At 39.6% G+C, this 27,922-nt stretch overlaps 1 protein-coding gene across 1 annotated transcript in view; it reads left to right on the forward strand.

Moving 5' to 3' along the window:
- Positions 1-27,922, forward strand: part of SVIL (supervillin) — an 84,404-nt gene that overhangs the window by 26,345 nt on the left and 30,137 nt on the right. Inside the window, exons 12-18 of the mRNA XM_065400142.1 lie at positions 327-570; positions 3,393-3,972; positions 5,773-5,977; positions 8,484-8,616; positions 21,412-21,559; positions 27,519-27,608; positions 27,702-27,788. Of these exons, the coding sequence (XP_065256214.1) occupies positions 327-570; positions 3,393-3,972; positions 5,773-5,977; positions 8,484-8,616; positions 21,412-21,559; positions 27,519-27,608; positions 27,702-27,788 (1,487 nt within the window). The remainder of the gene's footprint in view (positions 1-326; positions 571-3,392; positions 3,973-5,772; positions 5,978-8,483; positions 8,617-21,411; positions 21,560-27,518; positions 27,609-27,701; positions 27,789-27,922) is intronic.

Below are 27,922 nucleotides of genomic sequence, written 5' to 3' on the forward strand. Positions count from 1 at the left end.
CAGAAATTGCAGTCCTATCTAGTTGTATAAAGGTAACCTATAATCTTCAGTGAAATAAGTATACTTTTTGAAGTGTAAACTGCAACTCTTGTGTTGCCTTTAAACAAGATGTTTTGCCCCAGCCAATCTATAAAGAAATTAACTCTTAATTTTTTTAAGTCTGCAGCTGTTTAATCAAAATGCGTGATGCCAGTGTTTTACACACTGTTTTATATTGGCTGTTATGCTTTGTGTGCAGTTCTCTTGGCTTTATATCAAGTTAAAATATTAAACCATAAATTCCTACAAAGAGTTTTTTTAATTAATTTTTAGTTCTACTGTCTCAGTTTACAGGCATCAGCGCACCAAAAGACTTTAGCTAAAGAAGAAATCAAAGAAGCAGTCGAGCAAGATCAGTCTGGCGAGCCAGACTCCTCCACCCTAAGCTTAGCAGAAAAGATGGCCTTGTTTAATAAATTGGCTCAACCAGTATCGAAGACCATCTCTACACGGAGCAGAGGGGACATTAGACATAGGAGAATGAATGCTCGTTACCAGACACAGCCCGTCACGCTTGGAGAAGTTGAGCAGGTACTTCCAACTTTAACTTTTCACCATAAAACAGGCAAAGTTCAATTTCAATGTGAGCTTCCTTAATAGTTGTGAGCAGAGGTCAGCTATGACTGACAACAGAGGTACTGACAACATGTACTTCTGCTTACAGGAAAAAGCTTGTCAGGAAGCAAGCTCCTGGCACAAGGGAATAACATCCTGTAAACTCTTAATCTAGTTGTATTCTTTTAACTGGCAATTTAAGAATAGCAGCTCTTGCTGGCCTGAAAATTCATACATTGTTGTACCTTTCATAGTGCAAACAAGAAAAGATGTTCTATTAGACTAAGCCCATCATGTCAGAACAATTTTCCAGGCTGAAGTGAAGCAAACCCTGAAGCACAATGTGCCTAAAATTTGTTGAGAGCTCGTTGGACCCCTTGTTTATGCACATTTCTTTATTAATGTTTTCTACACTCCTTTGCAGCCAGTGTGTGTTCCTCTTATTTGTTGGGACACTATTCTTGGTGGTTTCTGCATTTTTTCTCTATATGGAGATGTTGATAAGATCTTCAAAGGCAGAGTGTTCATCAACTCTGATCATCCCTGCAATGGCAAATTAAACTGTGTACTGAGGTGATTTGTGCAGTGGTGTTTGTCTGCTGTGCAATGGACATTTTCTGCCTTGGACCTTATACCAGCCACTGAATTGCAGAGGAACTCCCTTTACTGCAGAGGTTTGAGTACAGAATGGCCACACTGCAGTCCAGGAAGGCTAGCAGGAAGGGCAGCAGAAACGTCACCCGCTTAGTATTACCACATTGAGAATGAAATCACTTGAAGGTGTCAGGCTACTCAAGGGTGCAAGGTACATTTCTAGGTATTTTACATCAATTTGAGTTTAAATAAGGTGCTTGTTCTTGATTCTTGGACACCATGGTGATTGTTAAGAAGTCTACACCCTTTCCTCACTGATCACGCCCCCTTTTCTCACTTCACAAAATGGCCATGTTCACTCATTTATCCACACTTTCACTAACCGCAAAAATTTGAGAGCTTTTAAAACAGGCTGTCAGACTTCCCTGCTGCGTGCTTGAATTCCACTTCCGTTCATGTTATAGACCCACCATGTGAACACAGAGCCGCCTGACACCTTTGCTGACAGTGATGGTGTGGGAATCTGAGGAATAGAAATGGGACTGGAGCATGTGGGAGGGAAGTCTGTGATGGCCGTGTATTATAATCTGCAAAACTTTTTGCTTGCTGAACTTGATCTTAAAACATGGAAACTCTTTAGGCATTGGGGCTGTGATCTTTGGTCTCATCTTTATCCCAGCTAAGGAGGACTAACACATTTACCTGTAATGAACACACTATGGTGTAAATACCTTTTGAACAGATGAGCCAGTAGTGAACTGTGTAGATGGGGGGGGGGAGTAGGATTTAGTTGTACTAGGGCAAAACACACAACAGAGAAGATTGTGCAAAATAAGCGCTGCATATGCATTACTAAAAAAGGAGCTAAAATAAAATCTGCTGCATAAGAGAACCTAATTACAAAGTAGTTAAGATCTACCAATTAAAGCTTAAAGCCCCGTCTTGTTGTTGTTCTCCTCAACCTCTATATCTGGTGACTCGCTGCATAGTTTGGCTTTTGAGAACCTGTGAACCTCTTCCTGTCTCTGGGAGTCTCCGAGAAAGTTCAGTGACATCAGCTTTGCTTTCCATTTTGGTTTAATCCAGGGGTCGGCAACCTTTCAGAAGTGGCGTGCCAGTAATACATTTTAACGTTTTTAGAAGGTCTCTTTCTATAAGTCTATAATATATAACTAAACTATTGTTGTATGTAAAGTAAATAAGGTTTTTAAAATGTTTAAGAAGCTTCATTTAAAATTAAATTAAAATGCAGAGCCCCCAGACTGGTGGCCAGGACCTGGGTAGTGTGAATGCCACTGAAAATCAGCTTGCGTGCCGCCTTCGGCACGCATGCCATAGGTTGCCTACCCCTGGTTTAATCTAAAATCATCTCACTCAGGGTTCCACTTCTTCTGTGGCGTTATGGAATTTGCTCAAGCATTTTACATTTTTAAAGGCAGTTTCTTCCTTCTGCGTGGAGCCAGACAACTCCCTTTGCATACTGTACACTTAATAGGTCTAGTGCCGGACCTGAAATGACTAATGTCCTTCATATAAAAGTGACTTGTGTCAACTCCTGTGCAGCTTTATTCTCTTCTGGGCAGACACAATTAAGCCCTTTTATTTCAGTTTCACATGGAATGTTTAGTCTCTCAAACAATAGTATAACAAACTAGATGATAGAAAAGATCGAGAACATGCCATGTTATAAAGGCCAAGTCATGTAACAGTTTTCAGAACAAATTAAGTATTTGCAAGGGGGGGAAGGAGGGTTCAACCTTTATATTACTGAAGATGCAAACACACTGATTTGTAGCACAGGGGACTAACAAAAGGCAAACTTTGATGTTCCAAATGTTTTCCAATAATGGTCTCATGTCAGTGTCTTGTGGTCACTTGCATGGAGAAAGACGTGTGTTTTTTCCTCAATTATGAGGGGAAGAGAAACAGCATGCTACTGAAGATGCTAGCATTTTGATCACCGATGGAGTTGTTTCTTGTTTACGTGCTATTATGTATTATGTCCCCAAGCCAAATTGTAAGGACACGATTCATGCCTTCATCATCTGTTCCCACTATATATTTAGATAGAACCATACACTTGCACAGGCACACATTCCTTGCCCTTAAGAATTTATAAGCTGCTTATAAACCTGTACTTGTGAATTACTATTCGAGCTTTGTTTAGGTCACACCTTTTTCAGTAATGGTTTTATTATGTATAGGTACAAAATGAAAGTGGAAAAATTACTCCCTTGTCACCTACTGTTGTAACATCAGTGTCAACTATGGCGTCTGTGATTTCTCCAATGTATGCTGGGGATCTGCGTGCGAAGTCAACAGTTGATGAAACTGTAAGTGCTACCAGTAAACCAGATTTGAGAGTCCACTCTTCAGTAGAAAATGCAGACACTCCAGTAAAAGGCATACTGAAATCAGAACATTGGCAGCCGTCAGTGGAAGTAATGGAAAGCAAACGAGCATCGAGGGAGCATGAAGAGGGAGAGACAAACAGATTCTTAGCATATGAAGATAATGATGTCAAAAAGTACAGTTCTTTTGAAGAAGTAACCACACATCCTGTTCTTAGTAAAACAGAGGACTACCACAAAGAGACAAAATACACTTTCCCAAGAAAGAGCAGTATGGAATTGTTTACCCAACAAGGACTTTTACAGCCTGCGGAACAGAAGGAATTTGTTTTTGATACTGTCCTGCAGGGTAAACAGGAAGTCAAAGAAGGACTGTTCTTGGAGGAAAAGATGGAGTTGGAGAGTGTCTTGAAAAGCAAGACCTTGCTGAGAGGTACAGTAAATAGTTGCTTTCATTGTGGATGTCTGACATAACCTGGAGCTTTTTCTAGCCTCCCAGTGTGATCATTTACCAAAATAGAAAATTAGTTGTTTATCTTTAAGCCTTTTTAAAAAAAAGTGATGAACAAATATTGTGGAGTTTGAGGTTTTGGCAACCATCTGGGTTTCTTTAGTTTCAGCACCCACGCCCCCTTTTCTTTAAAAAAAAAAAAAAAAAAAAAAAAAAAAAAAAAACTTTTAAAACTCATTGGTCTTCAGAGGTGATTTTAGTAATCAAATAAGGCTTTCTCTTAGTGAGGAAAAAATAGTGCTTTGTATTGGGGGTAGAACCCCTTCCACCCCACCCCCAGCAAACAGCTAAGCAATCCCAAAATGGTGACTTATGTTCAATATCTGTACATACAGTAGAACCTCAGCGTTATGAACATCTTGGGAATGAAGGTTGTTCCTAACTCTGAAATGTTCATCACTCTGAACAAAACGTTATGGTTGTTCTTTCAAAAGTTTACAACTGAGCATAGAGTTAATACAACTTTGAAACTGTACTATGCAGAAGAAAAATGTTGCTTTTAACTATCTTAATTTAAATGAGACAAGGACAGAAACAGTTTTCCACCTTGACAAATCTTTTTCTAAATTTCCCCTTTATGTATACAAAGTACAATATGCAAACATAACTTCTTACATTTTCTCTTGCCCCTCTCCTCTTGTCTCTTCAAAGTGATATGTAAAACCAGTCGTATTCAAAGTAGTAGAACTTTTAAACCGATGATGTTTGTGTGGATTCAGTATTAGATAAAATAAGTTTGCCTGTCCCTACTTAAATGGCTTCTTGGCACATGATCAATGCAATCAATAACACTCTAATATAGGCAGATTTTGTGTAATTACTATTGTGTTTGAATTGTAGGAGATTCTTAGATTACATCGATTTGCTTCTGTTTTATTAATGGGGAAAATTTGGCCCCTGCATTGTTAATGTGTTGTCTTCTCTCTGAATTTGTTCTTTAACTTCAGTATAAATGAAACTCATCTCCGAAAACAAAAATGCCAGAAGGGCCTCTTTACTATTCACACCCAGCATGCATTCTGCACAGTTAATTTCCCAGACTGTATTGGGAAGAGAGAGCACTAGAATAGGAGCAATTATTCCTGTTCCTTTGTACCTCAGAGCTATAGCGTGCCTGTCAAGTTTTCAAAAAGAAAAGGAAGGTACTCCATATCATCCTAATGGGTGGTTCTTCAGTACTGGGTTTTCCCATTGTACATGGTTGTAAAGAGATTTTTTCCCCCAAGCTATTTTGTTGATGCATTCTTTTGTAAAACCCCTCTTTTTCTTACAGATGCCCTAATATGCACTTTCACTCCATATCCACTTACCTACAATTCATTTTCTCTCCCCTTTCTTGTTCCCCCTGCCTGCCTACCATTGCCTCTTCCACTTCCTTGGTTTTCTCTCTTCCTTTCCCATCTTGGTCCCTTCTCTCTCCTCCCGTTGTTTCTCTTGATATGGGAGCTGGAGCATGAGTTCTGTTTTCTTCAAATGAAGGGGACCTTACAGCCCTTTTTAGTCAGTGCAAGGTTGAGATTTTATAGTGAGCACACTACCCCTGGGGTAATGGTTCTTTTTGAATTCTTAATTCTAGTAAAATAATTTAGCTAGAAAATTCTTGCCAGTTAAGGTAATGTATGATCTGAATGATAAATAGCAAATCGGCTGGTTCCTGGTTAATAATATAAGAAATGTTTGGTTACAGCAGTAAGTGCTAATTCTGCACTTCTCAATACGCAGACCATGTTGAGCCTACTTCTGAACTTGGCACGACGGCAACACAGGCAGTAACGGTGGTATCGTATAGACAGCAGGAGGCTTCTGAACAACTAGAGGAAAAATTCTATAAGAACCCCTGTGAGCTGTTTGCTGCTGGAGACAACAAAACAGAAACAACTGAGGACACCCTGGATGCACCCAGCAAAACACTGTCAATTAAAGAACGGTAATTAGGTTTCTCTTTTTTGAAGTGATCTCTGCATATACTCCTTTATAAGGTCATAGTGTACACAGGATCATTTATTTGGGATTGTTTTTTAAAAGCTACATATGTGCTAATGACTAGATTCTTTACTTGTCAAACGACTAAAAGTGAAAACATGCAGCTCATCTGTCTGACACTAGACTTGTAAAGCAGACAACGGTGAATCACAGTTACCATAAAGAGAACATGGTAATCTAATTTTAAAAGTGCCAACTGAGTGACAAGAAATAATTAAGGAAGCAAGTAACTCTAAATGCATATTTTAGGTACCTTTTGTGCTAGTGTATTTAATGAATTTTCTCAGGTTCTACTTTTATTTGCAACACAATTACAGTAGAAAATTATGACTATTTTGTACTGTACAGTAATCATGTGCTTTTTGATCTGGAGCAATCTGTTTTAATAAGCAGAATATTGAGAATTTAGCAATAGAATCTGTGTGTAAAAAGTGTTGGCCTTTCCTTTAGAAATGTGTACGTGGCTTCAGTTTGTTCATTTTGATTTAGGAAACTGCTGTATGGGATAACATTTAAGCATCTGTGTGGAAATAGGAGTGTTTATAAGCTCATTGTCAAAACCCAATGACATTGTGTTGAAATAAAACATTAGGACTGTCCTATGTCACCTAGCATGATGGTGTCCTTGACTACATCTCCTAGGTGCTGTGGTCATACAGATAATAATGTGGACCCTCGAGTCTGGACACTCAAGTCAAGGTTTTCAGAAACAGGAACCTAAAGTTTGGTTCCTAAATGCGTTTTCAGGCACCTAAATATGTGGCATAGTTTTCTACTTCAGTGGGAATGATTCCTCTCTCGATGCAGTTACTCTCAGACTTTTTCCTTCCTTCCCTGCATAGTTGGAAGGCAAGTTTGATGTGGGGAGTAACAGTAATCATCTCATTTTAAAAACCAACAAGCCACCACATTTTATGGTTCAAATTAGACAATAAAAGTTTAAACTGCTGAACTTGCTGTAACATGATCAGAGATCAGGAGCCCTCTGTATTCCTCATTTGTAACAGCATGTCCTTCATGTGAAAGATCTGTAAAGCCAAACTTACTTAGTGGGTGCTGAAGGAAGGGAGCCGGGGGGAAGGCAAGTCCTGGCACTTGGATAAGCACAACTGATGGCATATTTTTAATGTCCCATAAAATCCTTACTTTCTGAAAGCTACAAACTTCACGTTAATGTACTTTTGGTGAGCTAGGGTAGAAATCTGGGATTTTCCCCTCCTTTTTACTTCTCATTGTCCCCTAGTGTCTTCAGAGATCCCCCTATTCAGTTCCCCTTCCAGTAGAATAGAGCTAGACCCTATGCCCTCCAGTGACAGTCAGCACCTCTTCATACTTCAGCCAGAGGTGGTTGCTCACAAATAAATATAGTAGTTTGAAAGAAAACTGGTTCTGCTGGTGTTCTCCATTTTAAATGTAAGGGCTTGTATACACTTAACAGAGGATCGATGCGCAGTGATCGATGCATCAGCGGTCGATTTAGCGGGTCTAGTGAAGACCTGCTAAATCGACCGCAGATCACTCTCCCGTCAACTCCTGTACTCCACTGGATGGAGAACAGTAAGGGGGGGTCGACAGGAGAGCATCTCCCGTCGACATTGTGAAGTGTGGACCCCCGCGGTAAGTAGATCTAAGCTATGTTGACTTGAGTTAGGCTATTTACGTAACTCAAATTGCGTAGCTTAGATTGACTTTTCCCTGTAGTGTAGACAAGGCCTAAGGAATATCTCTCAAAGCAGTTGAATCTTTTAAAGCTGGACAAACTTAAATGCAACTGCTGAAATATGACTAGTTACTATTGCTTACATGCGACTGTGATAGCACTAAGATACATATGAAACACTCCCTATTTCCTAGGTGCTTACCTTGACATTTCCAGTGTCTTAGGCCAGGTACTGATTGAAAAACTAGGGAATTGAGTGGCTGCTGGACAAACTTGCCTCCTTATTGCATTTCAGAGAACATAAAAATCTCCTTAATACATTGTCAAGTGTAAAATACAAAATGTCCAAATAACATCTTTGATATTTTGTCTTCAGGCTTTGGGCTCAATTACATGGCAAGCCAACCTGTGAATCTACAGCACGTCAGTTTGCCACTCACTAATGTCCTGTGTAAACACTGCTGCAGCACAGCGAATGTCCTGAAGTGCAGCGTAGTTCTACTGTACTAAGCTGTGCTGTGGGAATTTCACTGCACCGTAGCAGTGTCCGTAGGGCAAGTTGGTATCCTGTAGATTCACACCTTGGTTTGCCATGCAGTAACTCAGCGTGTAGACAAGCCCTGTACACGTGTTTTTTGAGTTTCATGTGCCTAAACTAATGGTAACACATTTAGAAGCCTAGTCAGAGGCTTACTTAAAAATTTCCTGACCAAAACATTCTTGAAATGATGCAGACAGCTTTCCTGGGTAATGTTGAAATCTACATGGTTGGCATATTTTTCCTTCTTAGGCTGGCGCTGTTGAAGAAGAGTGGTGAAGAAAGCTGGAAAAGCAGGCTTAACAAAAAGCAGGAGTATGGGAAAGTGTCCATCACTGAGCGTAACACACAACTGCAAGAAGCTGAGCAGTTGTTCAAGAAGAAGGTAAAGCTTCCTATGATAGGAAAAAGTATTCCTTTTGAAACACTACTGCATTGGAGATGCATCAAACTAGACAAGCATGCCTAACATTGGCTAATAGCTACAGCTTGTAGGATTACAGACATCCTTAACTTGCCTCAGGGTTTGTTTTAAAAAAAAATCTCTGTCACAAGAGCTCTTAAATGAGAAGTTGTCTTGTTGACTGTCTGCTGCCTTAGTATTTTTAGCATTGGGCAGAGTTATTTTCATCAGCAGATTACCAAGAAGTAAATGGGCTTTTAAGATTTTGAGGGAGGTTAAATAATTTCTGAAACATTTGGATTTCACATGTTCACAAAATCAAGAACAGGTTTCAGCTTAACTATTTAATTTATATGATTATTTCTTGCTATTTAATATAAAATGGTTTTAAGATCGTAAGTTTAGGGATTTTCTAATGAGAAAGAACTTTTAAATCTTTGGGTGGCCTTTTGCTGTCTTTATGGACAGAAAAGCATTTTCAGTAGTTCTGATGGAACCAAGGATTAGTTGTTAAAGTACAAATATTAGAATACCCATGAAGTACTTCTCTTTATGAGTACCTTATATAGTCCTGGCTGTTAGTGGGTAGCCAGGGCCACCAGTAATCTCCAGACTAGTGTTTTTTTTGTCTTGCTTATAATATGCTCTTTATCAGTTGGGTCAAGAATTTTTGTCTCATTCGTTAATAATAAAAATGTTGTTTTTATTATTTAGTCAATGCAGGTACCCAGCCAATAGTAGAATATATGTCCTATTCCCAGCAGTATATGAGTAAGGGTAGGGTTGGTGATCAATCTGTCCTTACTGAAATAACTTTTTTTTGTGTATCCACGAGCACCTGAATCATAAGTGAAGGTGTCTAAAACATCTGTTACCTGCACAATAAGACTAAGAAAAGAATCAAAGAACCATTCGTGGCTGTATTTTTCTCCGGTAGACTATTTTTAAAAGATGCAGTGCTTTGCATGGTCGATAAAGCAGACTTAATTTGATCTCACAGTGTAACAGTTCAGTCTACAAAATCACCACCTTTAAGGTCACACTAGTAACATCCTCCAGATGAAAGCAATTTAAGAAAATCACCAATGAACTTAAAGTAGCCAAGGTAGTGTAAATCCAAAAATAACGTTCTTGCAGATGGCTCCCCAGCAGCTATCAATGAGCATATCATTCCTAGTGCTAGGACTTAGTTCAACACCAGGCCAAAATAAGTATGAAGTGCCTTGAAGTGTGTTTAGGCCTGGATGTGATCATACTAGCAACTTGTCCCCAGGAAAAATTGAGTGTTCTGGAGTTGCACAGTATTAGCCTCAAAATAGGCAGGCGCTATGTTGAAGGTTTATCACTCCTACCAAGCTACTGATGAAGCCTGAGCCTGCCTGAATGAAGACACAGTACAAAAATCTGACTTTGTGGCAGTCTTACTTGTACTGCAGCATTTGATAATTCCTAGAACTGTACTGACATCAGTGATGCTGGTGCACAAAGCAATTTAAACTTTAAAGCTTCACTAGAAGTAGTTTGTGTTTCTAAAGGTATTACAGATCCCTAGAATACTGTCTGACTCGGTAAAGTTTTGAAATCACTTTTAACCTTACTGTCTTCCATTAGAATCTACTGTAAATGTTGTTACTAACTGGCCTTGAAGCCAAAATGGCAGTTACAGTAAAACTGTCCTGATTGCGGAAGACCACAAAACAGTACTTCACTCTACAAAACATCTGTGTGTTGGGTATAGCTCGCATTCTCCTTTTAAAAAGTGTGCAGTCTGTCTATTGTTGGATTTGCAAGAGTACAGGAGTTGTATTGACTGCTAAGCTTTGAACTAGTAAAGAATACAGTCTTTGCTTACTAGAATCCTGTCTCAACAGCAGGGAATAAGTTACATTCATGGTACATGCTTGTTCTTATTCAGAATAAGGCATGGATTTTCTCAATGCTACTAATTTGTCCAATTTTATTGATTAACATGCTTGGATGTAGTTTTAAAGAGCATATGGCACAACTTACTAACCTTGCTTTAGAGGACTTGTTTATTGTCGCATGGTGTGTAAACATGTAAGTTGTCGAGTTTGTCAAAAGCCTTTAAAAAAAATAAACCATGCAGGTAGTAAGATTCAAATTCCACAAATTAGAATGGGTGCACTGTGTACAGTCAATACATTTTAATCAAAATGCTTAAATTATCAATGGGCAGTTAGTTGCCTACAGATCAGATCTTTCCAATACTCCAGAAATGAAGTTGCTTATAAATGTTCCACTAATTTACGTGTAGTTTAAAACTTTGAAGAGACATACAGTTCCAGAAGAACTTGCCCTCATGTCCTCAGATGAAAGAATAATATAGAGAAGAAATGATAAAATGGAGGAGCTTGATAAGCTCTGGAAGAGTTACGGTTTACAAAAAGAAAAATAAACATTTTTTAAAATAAACGATCCTAGTGTATTCTGTATATGTTTATTTAATGTTGAAATTTGATGTGAGGATTTTTAGTTCTTCATGTGTACTGTGGAGCCTATTCATACAATTTATAGAGTACCCTGTATACTAGTAGATTGTCTGCATAGTTCCCAGCCTGATAAAAAGATGAAGTGCCTTGACATACGGAATCCAAATTATTTAGAGATCTAACAGATTGGATTTAGTATGTTGTTGTATCAGTCTATCAGGTTGGGTAATAGGTCATTGGTTTTCAGGGGATTGGTGGGTTGTTTCCCACGAAAAATAAAAACACAAAACGCTTTCTAGCATCAAAAGCACAAAATTTTACTGGAATGAAAATTCCTATGTCATAGCCATTTTAAGTGTAAATCAACTTAGCGTCCCGGATTAGTGTATGATTTTTTCCCCCCAACTATGCTGCAGTAGTTTTAAAACAGTGAATCAAGTTTGAAATGTTTCGTTCCCACAGCACGTTCCTGCAAACTTATACTGTAATCTGTTACATTGCTAAAAGTATTTGTTTACTGTTGTCATGATTCAGAATTACTCTGAGGATGATGCTTGTAAAACCCTGATGGGGTAAGCCCTTTAAAAATAATAATAATAAAATAAAAAAGCATGTGTGCCTCCAGACAAATAATTTGTCTCTTGTTTTGGTAACAAGAGAGAAAGTTATGTATACATAGCATCTACTGGATGTGCATGTACATAGTTCTAATTGTATCTGAAGCACTAGTCACTGGAATGTGAGTGAGCTGTTCTCTAATGAATTGCACGTTTCCAACGTTCTGTGCAATGTTTCCTGTTTGTTTTAACATGTAGGAAGAAGGAGGAATTACAGATGATAATACCGTGTCTAATCAGCTTTGGGTAAGCCTGACTGTACTGTTAGGAGTTATTCTAGACTTTGGCTAAAGTAGTGAATTCGCTTTTGCTGGGTGCTGTGTGTTAGTTTTTCCCCCCCAGACATCTTTCCAATTTGTATTCAAGTTTTAGAAAACTTTGCTTGATTTTATCTGGAAGATACATGGTTCCTTATTCCAGTAAGGGCTGAGGGCACTTCCAGTGGAAATATCCATGTTGCGATAGACATGCTTCAGTAATTTAATGGATCATGAAAGCAGAGACCATTAAAAACATCTGAGTGTGAAAAATTTTTCTCCTGTGCGTACAGCTCAGTTTCACATCAAATTGCTGCGATATTGTCACTAATTGGTTTAATTACTGCATGAAATGGCTGTGGTAAACATGCTGTTATGTGAAACTTTTTCTTGCACTGACTTTTCAGTAGGGAAAATGTTTCTAAAAGATTAGGGTTGGAATTGCAATATATATATATATATTGCAATATATATATATATCTTTTTTTTAACAAATCACTTGATTTATCCTCCATTGTCTGACAAATCATTTCCTTCCCCCCTCTAATTCTCTTGCTGTGCTTTTGCCCCTACCATAGGAACCTGTCTATGCTTCTACTTATTCTCCTGCTATACCTGTTGCCCATAAATTTCATCCTTTTGTACCTATTCATCAGGTGAGCAAAAGCTTGCACACTTTTACATGGTTGTTGGAATTCCTGATCACTTAAAGAGTACTTAGTTATGTGGGAAACTACTATATATTCTGCCTAGTAAATACTTCTCTAAAGAAATGTACCATAAGAAGTCCCTATACTACGTACTTTCCACCAACTTAAATTCCATTAGTATTTTTATTAAACTACATCTCTAAAAATTGAATTTATCTTTTAGATTATAGATGATAAACTAAATCAGGCTCAATACAATCTGCCCAAGGATGTTAGTGTGTTCACTTATAGTACCATGAATCATTAGAAACTCACTAAATAGGATTATGAATGGAGTAGTTCCTAAATGCTATGCATTTTTGCTTCTTACAATAACTGCAGTGCATCCTGCCTCTCTTTGAATTAAGTTTCTATGAAAAATATATAATATTAAAAAACTGATCACATTTCAATTCATTAAATGAACAAAGCAGTCTGTCGTAGATGGTTTTTATTTCATGCTCTCCTCCAGAGATGTTTTTCTTACGTTGCATTCACTACTCTTTTGTTCTAAATGATTTTGTTAAGGTTGGCACATCCTGCTTCTGTGTTCTGCCTCTCCTGTCTTTCCTCACTCTTCTGTTTCTCTTCCTTTAAGGTCAGTAGTTCTAGTTTGAGAGAATCAAGCCCCCTGGTCTTTGATGAACGGCATCCTTGGAGATGGAAGGTGAAATATTGCATAAACTTCCTGTTTTAGTTGAAGGAGGAGTGAGACAGAAAATAAAATGATTTTAAGACACATTCCCAAAGCAAATTAGCGTGACCAAATGGATGCTTTGGTTGGTAACAGCATTCTTTTGCTGTTGTAGTAAATGTTAGGAGTGCGTCATATGACATTGCAAAATATGTCTATATAAAGGAATTCCAGGTCCATATTCTAAACAAGTTTTAAAGAACTAATTTAAAAGCAGTTAATAGTTAATGAGGGCTTTTAAAGTAATTCACTTTCTCTCAGCCTCTTATTTAACCAGCTTAGTACAGCAGTCAGAGTGAGCAGAGCCAGAATACCAGCCCTCCTTCAGAAGAGATAAGCGAAAAATGGGAGTGGGAGGGTGGGGAAGGAGGACTGAACATATAAAATAGAGTTAAAAGAAATCTGAAAGAAACTGAAAGAAGGAGCAAGAACAATTAATTTGAAGGTCTGAGCAGATCTGGCAGCTCTGATCTTGTTTTATATCATCACCCTGTCCTCTACTCCCAGCACGGATCTATGGTTGAAGCATTATAGGAAAACCTTTGAGCTTTTCTCCAGATTATATACTAGTTGCAGCATGTGCTGTGATTGTCATACTTAAAATATATGGTTGTAGTATGGCTGCATGCCTTTGAGTAAGTTTTATATATATATTACCGATAAAAAGAACAAATGAGAAACTGTCCACACACTTCTGGAGTTTCTAAATAAAGCTTCACATTGATCACGGCCCATACCACTTTTATTAGCTTTTCATGACTATTTGTATGAATGAAGTTTTGTCTGTACCAATGGTTTACCCAAAATAAAACCTCTAATTTTGGGCCTGCAGCTGAAATTTGCTAAAACTAGTTTTGTGACTACATTAAATTCATAGTTTATAAAAAAGAGGTCATCTACTAAGGTAACAGATACATTAACCTTTAGAATCATAGAATATCAGGGTTGGAAGGGACCTCAGGCGGTCATCTAGACGAACCCCCTGCTCAAAGCAGGACCAATCCCCAGACAGATTTTTGCCCCAGATCCCTAAATGGCCCCCTCAAGGATTGAACTCACAACCGTGAGTTTAGCAGGCCAATGCTCAAACCACTGAGCTACACCTTAGGTACATGTAATTCTGTTCAGATATTGGACTGGTAATATTAAATTTTCAAGGTATACACAAACTGCTGCAAGGGCAGTCTGCATGGTGTCTGCACAAAACATTAATCAAATAACTTCAAATAGCAAACAATCTAATAAAAATGGTCTTTTGTTTACAGAGACCATTTGTGAACGGGAAAAAGGGCTATGTTACTATAAAGTCGCATAGGAAACAAAAATAATTCCTAAATTGTAATCCTCTCCCACCCTCCAATTCTTAAATCCATTGGCTTTCTCTCGTGCACTACATATTTTGGAAGCTCTGTTCCTGCTGTTCTCTGCTTTACAAGCTAAACTAGCACCTTTCTTCCTACTCCTCTGCATAATTCACAGCATACAGTTTAAAGGAAGTTCTTGTTCTTTTGAAAACTACATTTTGATGTTTCTCATCTCTTCATTCGGTCTCTTCCTTTCAGGCAGAGACAATCCTAGTGGTTGCCATCCTTAACTACAATCCATTAATTCTCTTATCTCTTGCATTCAAACATACATGCAGCCGTATCACCTTGGGTTGTGATCTCATAAGGCAAGGAGAGACATGATGTGGATGGGAAAATCCAGTGTCGCAGGAAGTGGCGCATTTACTTAGTTGTAAGCCATTCCTCCCTCTGAATTGGTACTGAATAGATGTCGAAGCACAACATGTTCTGGAACTGTGCTGCTATAGATTTTAATGCAGAAGAGACCATCATGAACATCTAGTCTAACCTCCACAGGAGGTTCTGCCTCATTTAGTAGTTCCTGCTTCAAGCCTGTAACTTGTATTTTGAGCTAGAGCATATCTTTTAGGAACATATACAGTCTTGCTTTAAAACCTTCAAGTGATAGAGAATCCACCACATCTCCATGTAGTTGTTCCAATAGTTAACTGCCCTCACTGTTAAAATTTTTACCTTATTTTTAAGTCTGAATTTGTCCAGTTTCAGCTTCAACCATTGGGTCACATTATGCCTTTTTCTGTTAAAGAGCCCCCTGGTATCTAAAGTCTCTTCCCATGAAGGTACTTGTATATCATGATCAAGTCATCCTTGTAAACGTTTCTTGAATAAACTAAATAGATTGAGCTGCTTTATCTCTCATCATAAGGCATGTTTCCCAGATGTCAAATCATTCTCATAGCTCTTTTATGAACCATTTCCAATTTGTCAACATCCTTTTTGAAGTGTGAACACTAGAACAGGACACAATTTTCCAGCAGTGGTCTCACTAATCCCTTATACAGATTAGGGTACCTTCCTACTCATACTTCCCCATTTATACATCCCAGGATTGTGTTGGCTGTTTTAAGTACAGCAGCATGCTGTGAACTCATGCTCCATTATTTATCTACCATGACCTCTAAGTCTTTTCCAGAGACACTGTTTTTAAAGATACAGTCCCCCATCCTGTTCTTGGTTCCTACATCTGTGATCTTGCATTTGACTGTTACTCAAATGAGTCCTCCTTACCAAACAATCAAGGCCAGTCAGTGTAACTGACCTGTCTCCTCATTATGGGCCAAGAACAGATTCCTACAGCAACCCACTAAAAAAACCGCCATTGAATAACTACTTCCCATTTACAGTTATTTTTTGCAATCTATCTGTTAAACAGTTTTAAATCTATGTAATATGTGCTGCGTTGACTTTTGTATAGTGCTAACTTTTTCAGAAGATCATGCATGTCAAATGGCTTACAGAAGCTTTAAGTATATTATGTCCACACAATTGCCTTCATCAGGCAAATTTGTGATCTCATCAAAAACAATAAGTTCTACATGCCAATTTAAAAAATGTTTAATAGTTGGTGTTTAACATCCTCCCTCGTTAGTGATGAAACAGAAATTGTTTCATTATTACTGGAAGATTTGAATACATGATCCTGCTTTTTTTAATACAAAAAAGAAATATTTATTGAATATTTTACCTTTTCTGCATCCTGATTGATAATTTTATTATCCTCATCTACACCATTGCTAGAATTTAATTTGTTCCGGGTATATTTTAAAGAATGTCTTATTGTTTTTAACCCTACTGGCTGAAGATTTTTCATTGATATCTTTAGCTTACCTTATCAATTGTCTGTATTTCCTAAATACTGATTTGTACTCATTGCTATAAGCTTCTCCATTTTTCCATTTGTTAGATATTTTTTATTTTCTGTTGCTGTCTTCATCTCCCCTCTTCACCAGGCTGTTTTTAACCAAAGAAGCCGTCTTCCATGCCTGGAATTGTCTTATTTGGGCCTCTAAAAACATTAATTCCCAATTATGATTCACATTTTTATGTTTAAATATTTCCTCCCACTCATATAATAGTTTTCAGCTTTGGGAAACTGGCTTTTTTTTAAAGATTATGTGTATAAGTGTGTATATATTAGTGGTTGATACTATATTCTGTTTGCAGATAGTATATAAAATCAGATCATGAACACTTGCATATGTGTAACCAACAGTTTTTAGTTCAATAATCAATTAAACTTTCTCCATCAGAATGAGGTTGAATATGGAATTACCCCAAGTTGGTTGCAATACTTCTTGTGTTGGAAAATTATCAACTATAATTTTAGAAACTCCAAAGATATTTGACCAGAGGAAAAATGAAACCTCCAACATATGTCCCCCAGGTTGAAATCCCCAATGACATTTTTCTTTCTACACATTATGGATAAACGTTTAAGGAGGTGCTTATCCTGGTCCCTTGTCTGATGTGGTAGTCTAAACTCACCACTACCCCCCTCTTGAAGTTTGTCAGTACACTGATCCATAAGCATTCCTGTTTCTGCCCTTCTGAATTTTCAGTAGCCAAGAAGCACAGGTGCAATCCTTCAGCCAAAATTAAATCACTTGGGGTTTTTTTGTTTTTTTCCAAAAAGCCACTTGATTTTTTCCCACATAAATAAGGTTGTGTTAATGCCAGAGTTCTTGCCAAATTATAACTTCAGTATTCACTTTGCATATAAAATCCCCCTTGTGGTTTCAGTAGGATCACTATTCATTTCCTGTCCAGATCTCCTATGGAATGTTGCTGTGATCTAGGAAACCAACAATTCACTCCAGAGGTGGCTGCACTTCCTGTGGGGGATGAAATGTTTCTTATAGTTTGTAAAGTATTCTGGCCTCTCTCGCAGCGGCAGCTGTCTGGAACAGGGCGTTTGCACAGTGAGTGAAATGGTGCTCTGCAGCACAATCAATGTGTGGAGACAAAATGGCATCCTCCATGAAGCATGACCTCGCAAGCACTATACGGGATATGTCATGCCATGCACGGGATGCAATGTTGTAGAGCCGGTCTTCGGCCAGCACACACAGTAAAGAACAGCACTTCAGTGTAGTAGCAGAGGGTGAAGGAAGATAGCTGGTGAGCTGCAGCAGCCGGAGAGTAAAGGTAGCCGTAACCGGCCCTTCCTCCGATACCCATACCTAGAGCCCAGTCTCCTGTAGCACTCAGTCTCAGATAGTGAGGACTGACCAGTTTCTCTCAATTGCAAGGGAGCAAGTAACTGTAATGGCTGCTAGCAATAAAAGAAAAGTGAATGCAGAAAACGAAGCATTTCAAGGTAAATGGGAAGAAGACAACTTGTTCATTGAATGTAATGGATAACCACAATGTCTCATGCACTTGAAAGTGATAGCTGTGTTGAAGGAGTACAATATCAGTTGACATTACAACACACTTCACAAGGCAAAATGTGAGAAGTACCCTGGAGAGTCACTTGCCTCTCTAGTTAAGGACTTGAAAAGCAAACTTCAAAAGCAGAGAAACATACTGATGAAACCTGCAGCTGTACTAACTTCAAGTCTGGCTGCCTCTTACAAGGTGTGCCTTGAGCTAGTGAAATCTAAAAAGCCTTTTAAGGATGGTGATGTGGTAAAAATGTATGCTATCAAGCTGGCTCATCCATTGGGAATGGAAAAATGGCAAAGAATTTTGAGTGTGTCATTGCCTCAGCAAACTGTAGCGAGGAGAGTAAATGACATGAATGATCCTGTGTCCTCAAAATTGAAGACAGTTGGTGAAAATTGTAAGTGCTTTTCATTAGATTAGCTCTAGACAAGAGTACTGACGTCGGTGATACCAGATAGTTATTGCTTTTCATCTGAAGCATTGATGAGGATTTCTTCATGCATTAATAGTTACTGGAGCTAGTTGCAAACAAGTGCAGTACAAAGGGGGCAGATATTTTCTTGTTTCTGCTATGAGCAAATATGGTGGCTTCCAACAGTGCTGCTGCGTTGTCACAGATAGTGCACAAGCCATGACTGGCAGTAAAAGTGGATTTGTAGGTTTGCTGAGAGAAAATGGAATTGGAAATGAAGGCAGTTTGTGGGAAATCTCTTAAAATTAGTGGTGTGATGACCAGCGTAATACAAACAGTCAACATCATCCATGGAGGAAACAGAGCACAGGGGCACAAGAAATGTATCCGCTTCCTTGAGGAGTTGAATTCAGAATGTGGGATTTGCATCTCCGGTCACAAGTTCAGTGGCTGAGTGGGGGGCAGTACCTGCAACATTTTTTTTCACTCAGAAAGGAGATTCTTGCTGTTCTGAAAGAAGAAAATGTAAGCAACGCTGCCCAGTGTCAAGAGTAGTTGGAAGACTGAGCATTTCTATGCTCATTGGCCTTCCTAACAGACGTAACCAGCTCATCTCAATTCACTCAGTCTCTGGCAGCAAGGTAGAGATCAGAATATTTCTACACTTCTTTGGGCCATTTTTCCACAGAAAACTTGGACTCTTCAGAAGAATTGCATCACCCATTTTCCATCATGCAAGGATCTCTCAACTGAGACTGTTGTTGCTGGTTTTCGCAGCTTCTTGATAATTATATTGGTTATCTCAGCAGAGTTCAGCACCAGATTTGCAGATTTTGAGACTGAGATCCAGCATTCAACTGTTCAACAATCCAGTGGAGGTACCAGTTGAGCAGCAACCACAAGATCTTTACCTACAGCTGTGTGAACGGCAGATTTATCCTTGGTTTCTTTCAAAGAAGAATGGAGTATGTGAAAACTTCTGGAAACTTGTCCCTAGTTCAAAGGCTTCTTCTGCTGAAGCTGTGCTCAATATTGGGAAGCACAGACATTTGCAAAAGCACATTCTGTCATGAAATAACATGTGAAGTCAAAACATCGCAAGATGTTGGAGAGTGACACCCTTGCTGCTCTCTCTGGCTTGCCACTAAGAATATTGATAGTGACATTGGAACTGTAGTGCAAGGGGAATAAATTCCTCAGTGTTCTCACTGAGATGTGTTATTCTCTGATAGATTCATTTTATTTTAATGTTTTTCTATGGCTAAAATAAATCATGACCTTAATAAAAATCTGATTCTAAACTCTGGAATGATATTTTTGTATGTGACCCACCAAGGTGCCCCAAAACTAGCATCTGGCCCACAGCATTGAAAAGATTGGACCACACTCTGAATATTTTATCTAAGTTGTCATATATCTTGATGTCAAAATGTCTGGCTGCCCAGCCAGTTAACAATTCTATTGAACTCCAAACAAACATAATTGTGCAGAGGTCTGTGGAAGAGGCACAAACAGCTGGGGAAAGAGAGGGAGCTTCCAATCCTTGTGTTAGCTGCTTCCTTACTCTGTAATTCCCGCTACTGGTGGATGATTCTTTATCTTTTCAGATAAATTCTTAGTTATATTGAATTCCTTCCCTGTCTACCTGCCTCTATAGTCATGCTCCTGGTCCCTTAAAAGTATTGAACTGTGTTTAATTCATTCAGTATTGTCAACTCAAGCATTCAAAAATCATGAGTCAGGCTCTTTTTTAAAAGATGTGATTTTTTTTTTTTTAAGATATAGATATAGCTATATAAATTGGGTTTTTCTATTTTCTTTCTGGTTTCAGAGCCTGTAGGGTGCATTCATTTCAAGTTTTCAAGCTTTTCTCTGTAATTGTGAGGGCTAGAAAAAAAAATTAAATGAAAGCTGATGTTCTCATGCCATTGTTTGATTACAGCAGCTGGGTTTCTAAGAAAAGCACCAAATAGCTTAAGAGTTGCAATACAATTGATGGTTGGCAATGCTGTTCTTCGGTGTGTCCTGTTCATGATTTCTGTATAACACAAATCCAAAAAATGTTAGCTTCTTTTTAAGGTAACTGATTTGTAGAAACTGAACTGATTCTCTGATCTGACTCAGCTAAGAGGAGGGAGAAATTTATGGTGGCTTTTTTTCCTACTTAATGTACCTTCTTCCCCAGTTTCCTGTATGGATGGAGGGCACTGAAATAGTTCCTGCTCATAGCTGTTTCTAATTACTGAAGCTATTGAATGTCTCTCTTAAAACAAACTGGCAAAAGCTCCATGTGGGTGAGACAAAAGGCATTTGAATGATCACAGAATAAAATTATTCAAAAAGAACAAGCTGGCGCAGATCCCAAAGCGATCAGCCTCTAGAGACAAGGCTGTTAAGCCGGTTTGGAGAATGTACAGCTAGAGACTGAATTAAAAATCATTAAACTCGGAGGTTAAAAATTCTATTTATAATCCACTGTGCTACTTAGGAATTCACATTTGGAAGCTTATCACAGAAATCAGTCAAACAGATTACCAGGAAATATCTCAGCAGTACAATAATTTAGAAAATTTAAATCACCTAAAGTTTTAACATTATTAATCAATTTGTTTATTTTTATTAAAGCTAGGCTAATTGTCTTGCAGTGAGTGATTGATGTCAATTTCCTGAGCCAAGATATGCCATTGACTGAAATTTCATCTTACTACTGTAATAGGATAGCAAAACAATAAAGCTTTTTAAGGTGCAGGGTCCCTGGGCTGTAGCATCTATGGATGTCCCTTTGTAACATGTATCGCTTTTCTCTCAATTTAAAGGATAGTGGTTGAAATGTTTCTCCTATTCATTGTTACGTATTGCAGAGTTTACAGCAGTTAAACTCTATTTCTTCATTTCTCAAAAAAGCAGAAAGTGGCAGATAGCCATGAGAGTCAAATGAGTATTGAAGAAAGAAAACACCTGATTACTGTTCGGGAAGAAGCCTGGAAGACAAAGGGTAAAGGAGCAGCCAATGACTCTACCCAATTCACTGTAGCTGGCCGAATGGTAAAAAAAGGTCTGTAAAGAAATCATCCACATATAAATAAGCCACTGCTTCTCTATCTGGTCAAAATAAAGGGCTAATCTTAAACAGAAATGGTATTGGTGTTTAGCAAGAGAGGACTGTTTATCTTCAGCTAAATGTCATTGTGCTGTTTGTTGTAACTTCCAGTGAGTGCTTCTGTTGGTCATTTTGTCCTGCATTGTTTGCAGTTGCATCCAGTTATTATGAAGCTCAATAGTAAATTGTTTGTACACTCATACCAATGTTCAGTTTTTGTCCCCAGTCCTACCCGGAGGGCACAATTGGATTTCCCTTTATTACGTAACTCTCATTTGACAATTGAAGTGCTCTGTCTCATTAAGAATTGAGAGAGTTAGCTATTGACCTGTAACTGGCTTCTTTTTGCAAGAATCTCTCAAAATATTTAGCAAATGTACATCTACTGATTTTTTTTTTTTAATGAGTTGTATTTAGGCTATGAAACAGAATTCACCAGTAACTTTACTGTTATGCTGGTATCCTTGAGATACCATAATCAGCTGAAGGATTTACAGCAGATTTTCTGCACAGAACAAATAATTGGGGTATCATAGAATCAGCCAACCGCAAAACCCTTGTTTTTGATCCTAAATTGCATAGGGATCTGTACAGATTGTCCATCTAAAGGTCAAAATATCAAGAAAGGCTCACCCTCTTTAGTCAGTGGACCTAGAAAGGTAGCCACTGGTGTCAATAGATGCTGGTCCCTGCCACGCTAACTTTCTGCCATCCTCACCATGTTGTGTGACCAGGGCCAGAAATATCACTCTTATTAGCATTCCTGTGTGTCACCATATTACAGAGCGGGCCACAGCTCAATAGAAAATAGAACTGATCTCCGGGACAGAGCTGGGCGAATAACTGATTTTTTTGTTTTTGTTTTTTATTGGCAGTTCTGAAAAATCAACACACTCAGGTTTGGGTCAAATGAAAAATGTGTTTGACCCGAAAGGAAACATTTTGTTTCTGTTTGTGGGAAGTTTTGTAATGTAAAAGCAAAGGAGGGATTTGGACTTGGCATTCCCATGTTTCGGGAGAGTGCCCTAACCACTGTGCTATAGGCTCATCTAGCATGGGTCTGTGGCAAAGTTGCTACTCCAGTACATCCCCTCCTGCCTAGCTGTGGCACCTTGTACTTCAGTTTTCCCCTACTGTCCTTCAGCCTACTCAAGCTGTAGAAGTATCCTGGCCCTCGGCCAAACTACTTCATAGAGTCCTGCCCCTTCCAGGGCCCCACAGGGGTCCAGCCCAGGCCTGTGCATCTACACAGCAATTCTAGTCCTGCAACCCAAGCCTGAGTCAGCTGGTATGTCTACACAGGGATTAAAAGCCCCGTGGCACAGCTGTGGCTAGCCTGGGTCAGCGGGCTTCAGGTGCGGGACTAAAAACTGTTGTGTAGATGTTCAGGCTTGGGCTGGACCCTGAGCTATGGGACCCTGTGAAGATAAGAGGATCCTAGAGCTTGGGCTCCAGCCCAAGCCTGAACGTCTACACAGCAATATTTAGTCCCGCAGCCTGAGCCCCGTGAGCCTGAGTCAGCTGACCTAGATCAGCCGCGGGAGTTTGTATCCTGTTAACGAAATCCAGCAGAAATACTCAAAACGATGGAATATTCAGCCCACTTGGGCTCAGCAGGCCACCTCTTCCTGCAGGCATGCCTTGGCCACTGTAACTTGTCCCTACGCCTAGTCCCATGCTCCTGTGCCCCCAGAGGCTAGCAGGCTCTTTCCTTTTTTCAGGGGTTCAAGCAGGCTTTCACTCTTTGGGGTTCCAGCTCACCCTGGGGGTAGCCTGTATGCTCTTTTTCCCTCTCTGCTTCCCAGCCTCCTTTCAGGCTGTTTGCCAGAAAATAGGCACTTCCCCCTCCTCTCCTCTGGTTATCCCCCCTCCAGCTGGACTCACCCAGCTCTTTATGAGAATCCCCTGGTGGGTCCAATAAATAGGTTGAGCCACCTGTTCTCCAGTTAGCCTGATCTGTCACAGGCTGGACCATTAAGGGCCAGCCAGCCTGTGTTGGTGTCACTCTCAGGTTAGGTCTACAATACGGGGCGGGGGGGGGGGGGGGGGGGTCGACCTAAGATACGCAACTTCAGCTACATGAATAGCGTAGCTGAAGTTGCGTATTTTAGGTCGACTTACCTGGCTGTGAGGACGGCGGCGAGTCGACCGCTGCCGTTCCGCCGTCGACTCCGCTTCCGCCTCTTGCCGCGGTGGATTTCCGGAGTCGACGGCAGAGCGATCAGGGATTGATTTTATCGCGTCTTCACTAGACGCAATAAGTCGATCCCTAATAGATCGATTGCTACCCGCCGATCCGGCGGGTAGTGAAGACGTGCCCTTAGTCTCTCTTGTTGAAGCAGTTCTGTTTGGTATAAAGGACTTGAATAGTCACTGAGCCAGAGAACGTGAGTGACCCTTAGGCTGGAGGTTAGGGTTCTCATCTGGGAGGTGGGAGACCTGCTCCACATCAGACAGAGCGGGGAATTGAACCAAGGTCTCGTACATCCCCGGTGAGTGCCCTAACGCCTGGGCTAAACGTTATTGTTGGTTTTTTGCTCACTGGAGCAGCCAGAGGAAGCTCTTCATCTCTATGCCAAAAATGTAACTGACAGCAAAACTATGGAGTACACTCACAATGCAGGGTTGGAAGGCTCCACCTGTTGATGATAGGGTGCAACCTCCAAACTTCTCTAGCTTTGGACGTAATTATCCAGTCCTGCACTAGGGACTTTAGGTCCAAAAGTAAAATACTGCATGATGGTATGTTTAAAAAATAAAACGCACAGTAGATTCCTTGTGTAGACAACTCAAGTTTCATTTAGAGTATGTTAATTTTAAAAATAACTGAATTACATGGGATCATTTCAAACTTCTTGAAATCTTTAGATTCATTTGAACCAGGAGATAAAATGATATTCCTTCTTTCCACTAGGGTCTAAGATTGAAAATGATAATTCCTTGATTTATAGAATTAGTGCTTTAATGACATGACAGATTGTTTTCAACACACAATGGCAAAGGCAAACTGTCACACTGAAGAGCTGCTAGAAGACCAGAATAAGGTTTCTAATATTTTCATATTTCTGTTTCAATTATGGCATTGACAGTAATTTGTAGGGTCAAACTCAAAGTTCTGTCCTTGGTCTTAAAAAGTGCTAATTTCATAAGCCAGAAGGACCATTATGATGATCATCTAGTCTGACCTTTTGCATCACACAAGCTATAAAATTTCACCAAGTAGTTCCTGCACCATACCCAGAACTTTTAGCAGGGCTGAAATCATGAAGGTCAGGTATAATCACAGAATCCGTCACCAACTCATAGCCTTAGTTATACCCATAGTACACTTGACAAACCAGGAAAATTATTTTAGTAGCAGCATTCTATATGTATTTAAGGGGAAAGTTGTAAACATCAAGGCCAGAGAGAAGGTTGCAAGCCTCAAGCGGGGAGAGAAATAGGGCCTGAACAAGACTTTAGTGATGAGCAGGAGTTGAAAGGAAAAGTCAGGTCCTGGAGATGTAGATATAGGTAGGTGTCAACCAAATTTGCAGCTGTGAAAATTGCATCACAAACGGTGAAATCTGGTCTTTTGTGTACTTTTATACTATAGGGTAAAAGTACACAGTGTTTCTCAAACTGTGGAATCCAACCCAAAAGGGGATCACAAGTCCACTGTAAGGGGGGGTCACAGGATTCCCACCCCTATCTCTGAGCTACCCTCACAGCTGAGCGGCCAGCAGCCACCAGCCTTCACAGCCAGGCAGAGGGCCAGCAGCCGCCACTCTCAGCTGTGCCTTCAGAGCTGGGCCGCCGGAGAGCAGCAGCCACTGGCCGGCTGCCCAGCTCCAAAGGTGGCATTGCCACCAGCAGCAGCACGTAAGCAAGGGTGGCATGGTATGGTATTGCCATCCCTACTTCTGCACTGCTGCTGCTGGCAGCTGCACTGTCCCCAGGATCTGGGCACCCGGCCAGCAGCCGCCACTCTCCAGCTGTTATGAAGGAGGTACCACCGCCTCCCCCTATTTTATGAAGGGTGCCTAAGACACCACTTCTCCCCCCTCCCCCCTCCCCCCCCAAAAAAAATTTTTTTGGCTGAAACTATTCAGCAAATTTGTGTCAAATTTGTAAATTGTTTCAGCTCAACCAAAACTGCATTTTTTTGCTGAATAAACTATTCTTCTGAAAAATTTCACCCAGCCCTTCTCATTGGCCATTTCCTTGTCCTATTTGTGATCTCCCAGACCTTCTCCACACACCCTACCATCTGTGATTGTGTAACATCCTTGTGGGAACTGCATTAGGTGTTTAATGGAGAAGTAACATTAGGAAAATTATTTATTTCTAGCTGCTGGTAATCGGAGAGCCAGTGCCATGTGAACTACCATTTCTCTGTGGGCCTTCAGCAAATGCTCAGTGGGCCACAGATTGAAGGCTGAGAACGTGAGCCAAACATCCCTAAGTGCTTGATGCTAGCAGTTGCTCTTTAAAAACAAAAACAAAAAAAAAACAGAGAGAAGAAAAAAATTGGGGGAGAGGGGGAACTGCTCAGTTGCTGTGGATGTTAGTGTTGTGGAGGAAGCCGGAGAGCCACTGACATTTGTACTGGTTAGAAGTAGTCTGAGCTGGATTTTATTTACATATATGCACCATTTATGTATTGCCTTGATGTTGGAATTATCAAAGATCAGATTTAAATTAAATGGCAAGGTAAAAACGCAACAAAACATACAAAATTAAATCACTGTTTTTTTTCCTTCAGTCTTAATCACTTTGTGGTTGAAGATTCTTGTGTCTCCAAATTGGCAAATGAACGTTTATCACCCTCAGGAGCTCTTCTCTGCACTGATTTGTTCATCCAGCAGCAGGGGGAGTTGTGTGATCAGTCCAGGCACTCTCTCACCTATACTCCATTGGCCAAAGGCTTTACCGGCTACTTTAAAATCTGCCCCTAGCTCAGGCCTCGTTAATTAGTAGCAAAATGTGTCTTCATTAATAAGCTGCCCAATTGTGTTCTATATTCACTTCAGTGTTTTGGTAATTACTGCATGCTAGGGCTTGCTCCAGGGTGATGTGTCTTTCATATAAAGATAATGAAAAGAGTTGTTAAACTGATGCAGCTTCAATTTATGTTATCTGAGGAAAACAGTAACGTTTCCAAAACAAGACTTAAACCTGAGCTCCTCAGTAATTAACAGCCAGTTACTACATGGAAAAATAGTCATTACATTTTTAAAAGGTATAAAGATTTTTCTTCTTCACTGTTTAAGCTAAGGAGTGAGGGATACAATTCAGTGTTGCGATGTACGATCCCAACTAATGTGGCGAACCTTAATCCCAAATAGTATCACTTCTTACTGAATCTCCATATGTTCATTTAAAAAAAAAGTTCTAAATTTATGTACTGAGTTTAATTTGTTCTGGTCAAACTTGTGCTAGTTATTAAAGTGCATATTGAATTGGGACTGGGGCTTGAAATATACAGGATGCAGTTCCTGAATCTGAGTCTACTGCTTTGCTTCCCCTGTAACTCCTGTCTCCACACTTGCATATGAAAGCCACAGAGCCCCGTGGACTTTGGCTGCTGGTGGGAATGGGGAAGGGAATTGTCTTGACAATTCAAGCCTTTCTTTTTGCTACCTTGCTTAGTAGGTGTGTGAAGATTATTTCCATAGATTATGTTCTGAGCAAGAGCTCAGTAGATTCCCTGCAAATCATTTATTTTGCACAAAAACATTACAAGTGTCTGAGTGATATGCACAATGGTACATACAATCCAAACCATATAAATTTTAAAATAAGCACAAAGGGTTGTTTTAATAGAAAACCCATTTCCCACACTAGGTTACTTTAACAGGCATTAGTTTTCAAGAATAAAGCCTCCTAGTTTACAATGGATGTGGCATTCTGAAAGACTCTGCTTATTCTGCAGGCTTGGCATCACCTACTGCCATAACTCCAGTGGCATCCCCTTTCTGTAACAGGCTGAAGTCTACCACTCCAGTTTCAAAGCCTCTGGAAGGTAGGTAATCAAAAATAGCTGAAACTTATGATGAAGCTTTTATACGTGCTTTAATCACACTGTAACTATTTTTAATATTTTCATTTTGCTTAGAAATAGAAGCCAGGCCTGATATGCAATTAGAATCAGACATGAAGCTAGACAAGCTGGAAACATTCTTGGGAAGACTGAATAACAAAGGTATGTAAGAGTAATTTAAGAATGTAATAGACTCTCTACCTGATTTTTCAAATCAGTTAATGTATTTTAGTTACAGTACCTGGTAGCAGAACTTTGTGTACTTGTATTGTTCATTTCACCAAGAGCATAGCAAA

The sequence above is a fragment of the Emys orbicularis genome, chromosome 2 (assembly GCF_028017835.1).
Source record: "Emys orbicularis isolate rEmyOrb1 chromosome 2, rEmyOrb1.hap1, whole genome shotgun sequence".
In the NCBI taxonomy this organism is placed as follows: domain Eukaryota; kingdom Metazoa; phylum Chordata; order Testudines; family Emydidae; genus Emys; species Emys orbicularis.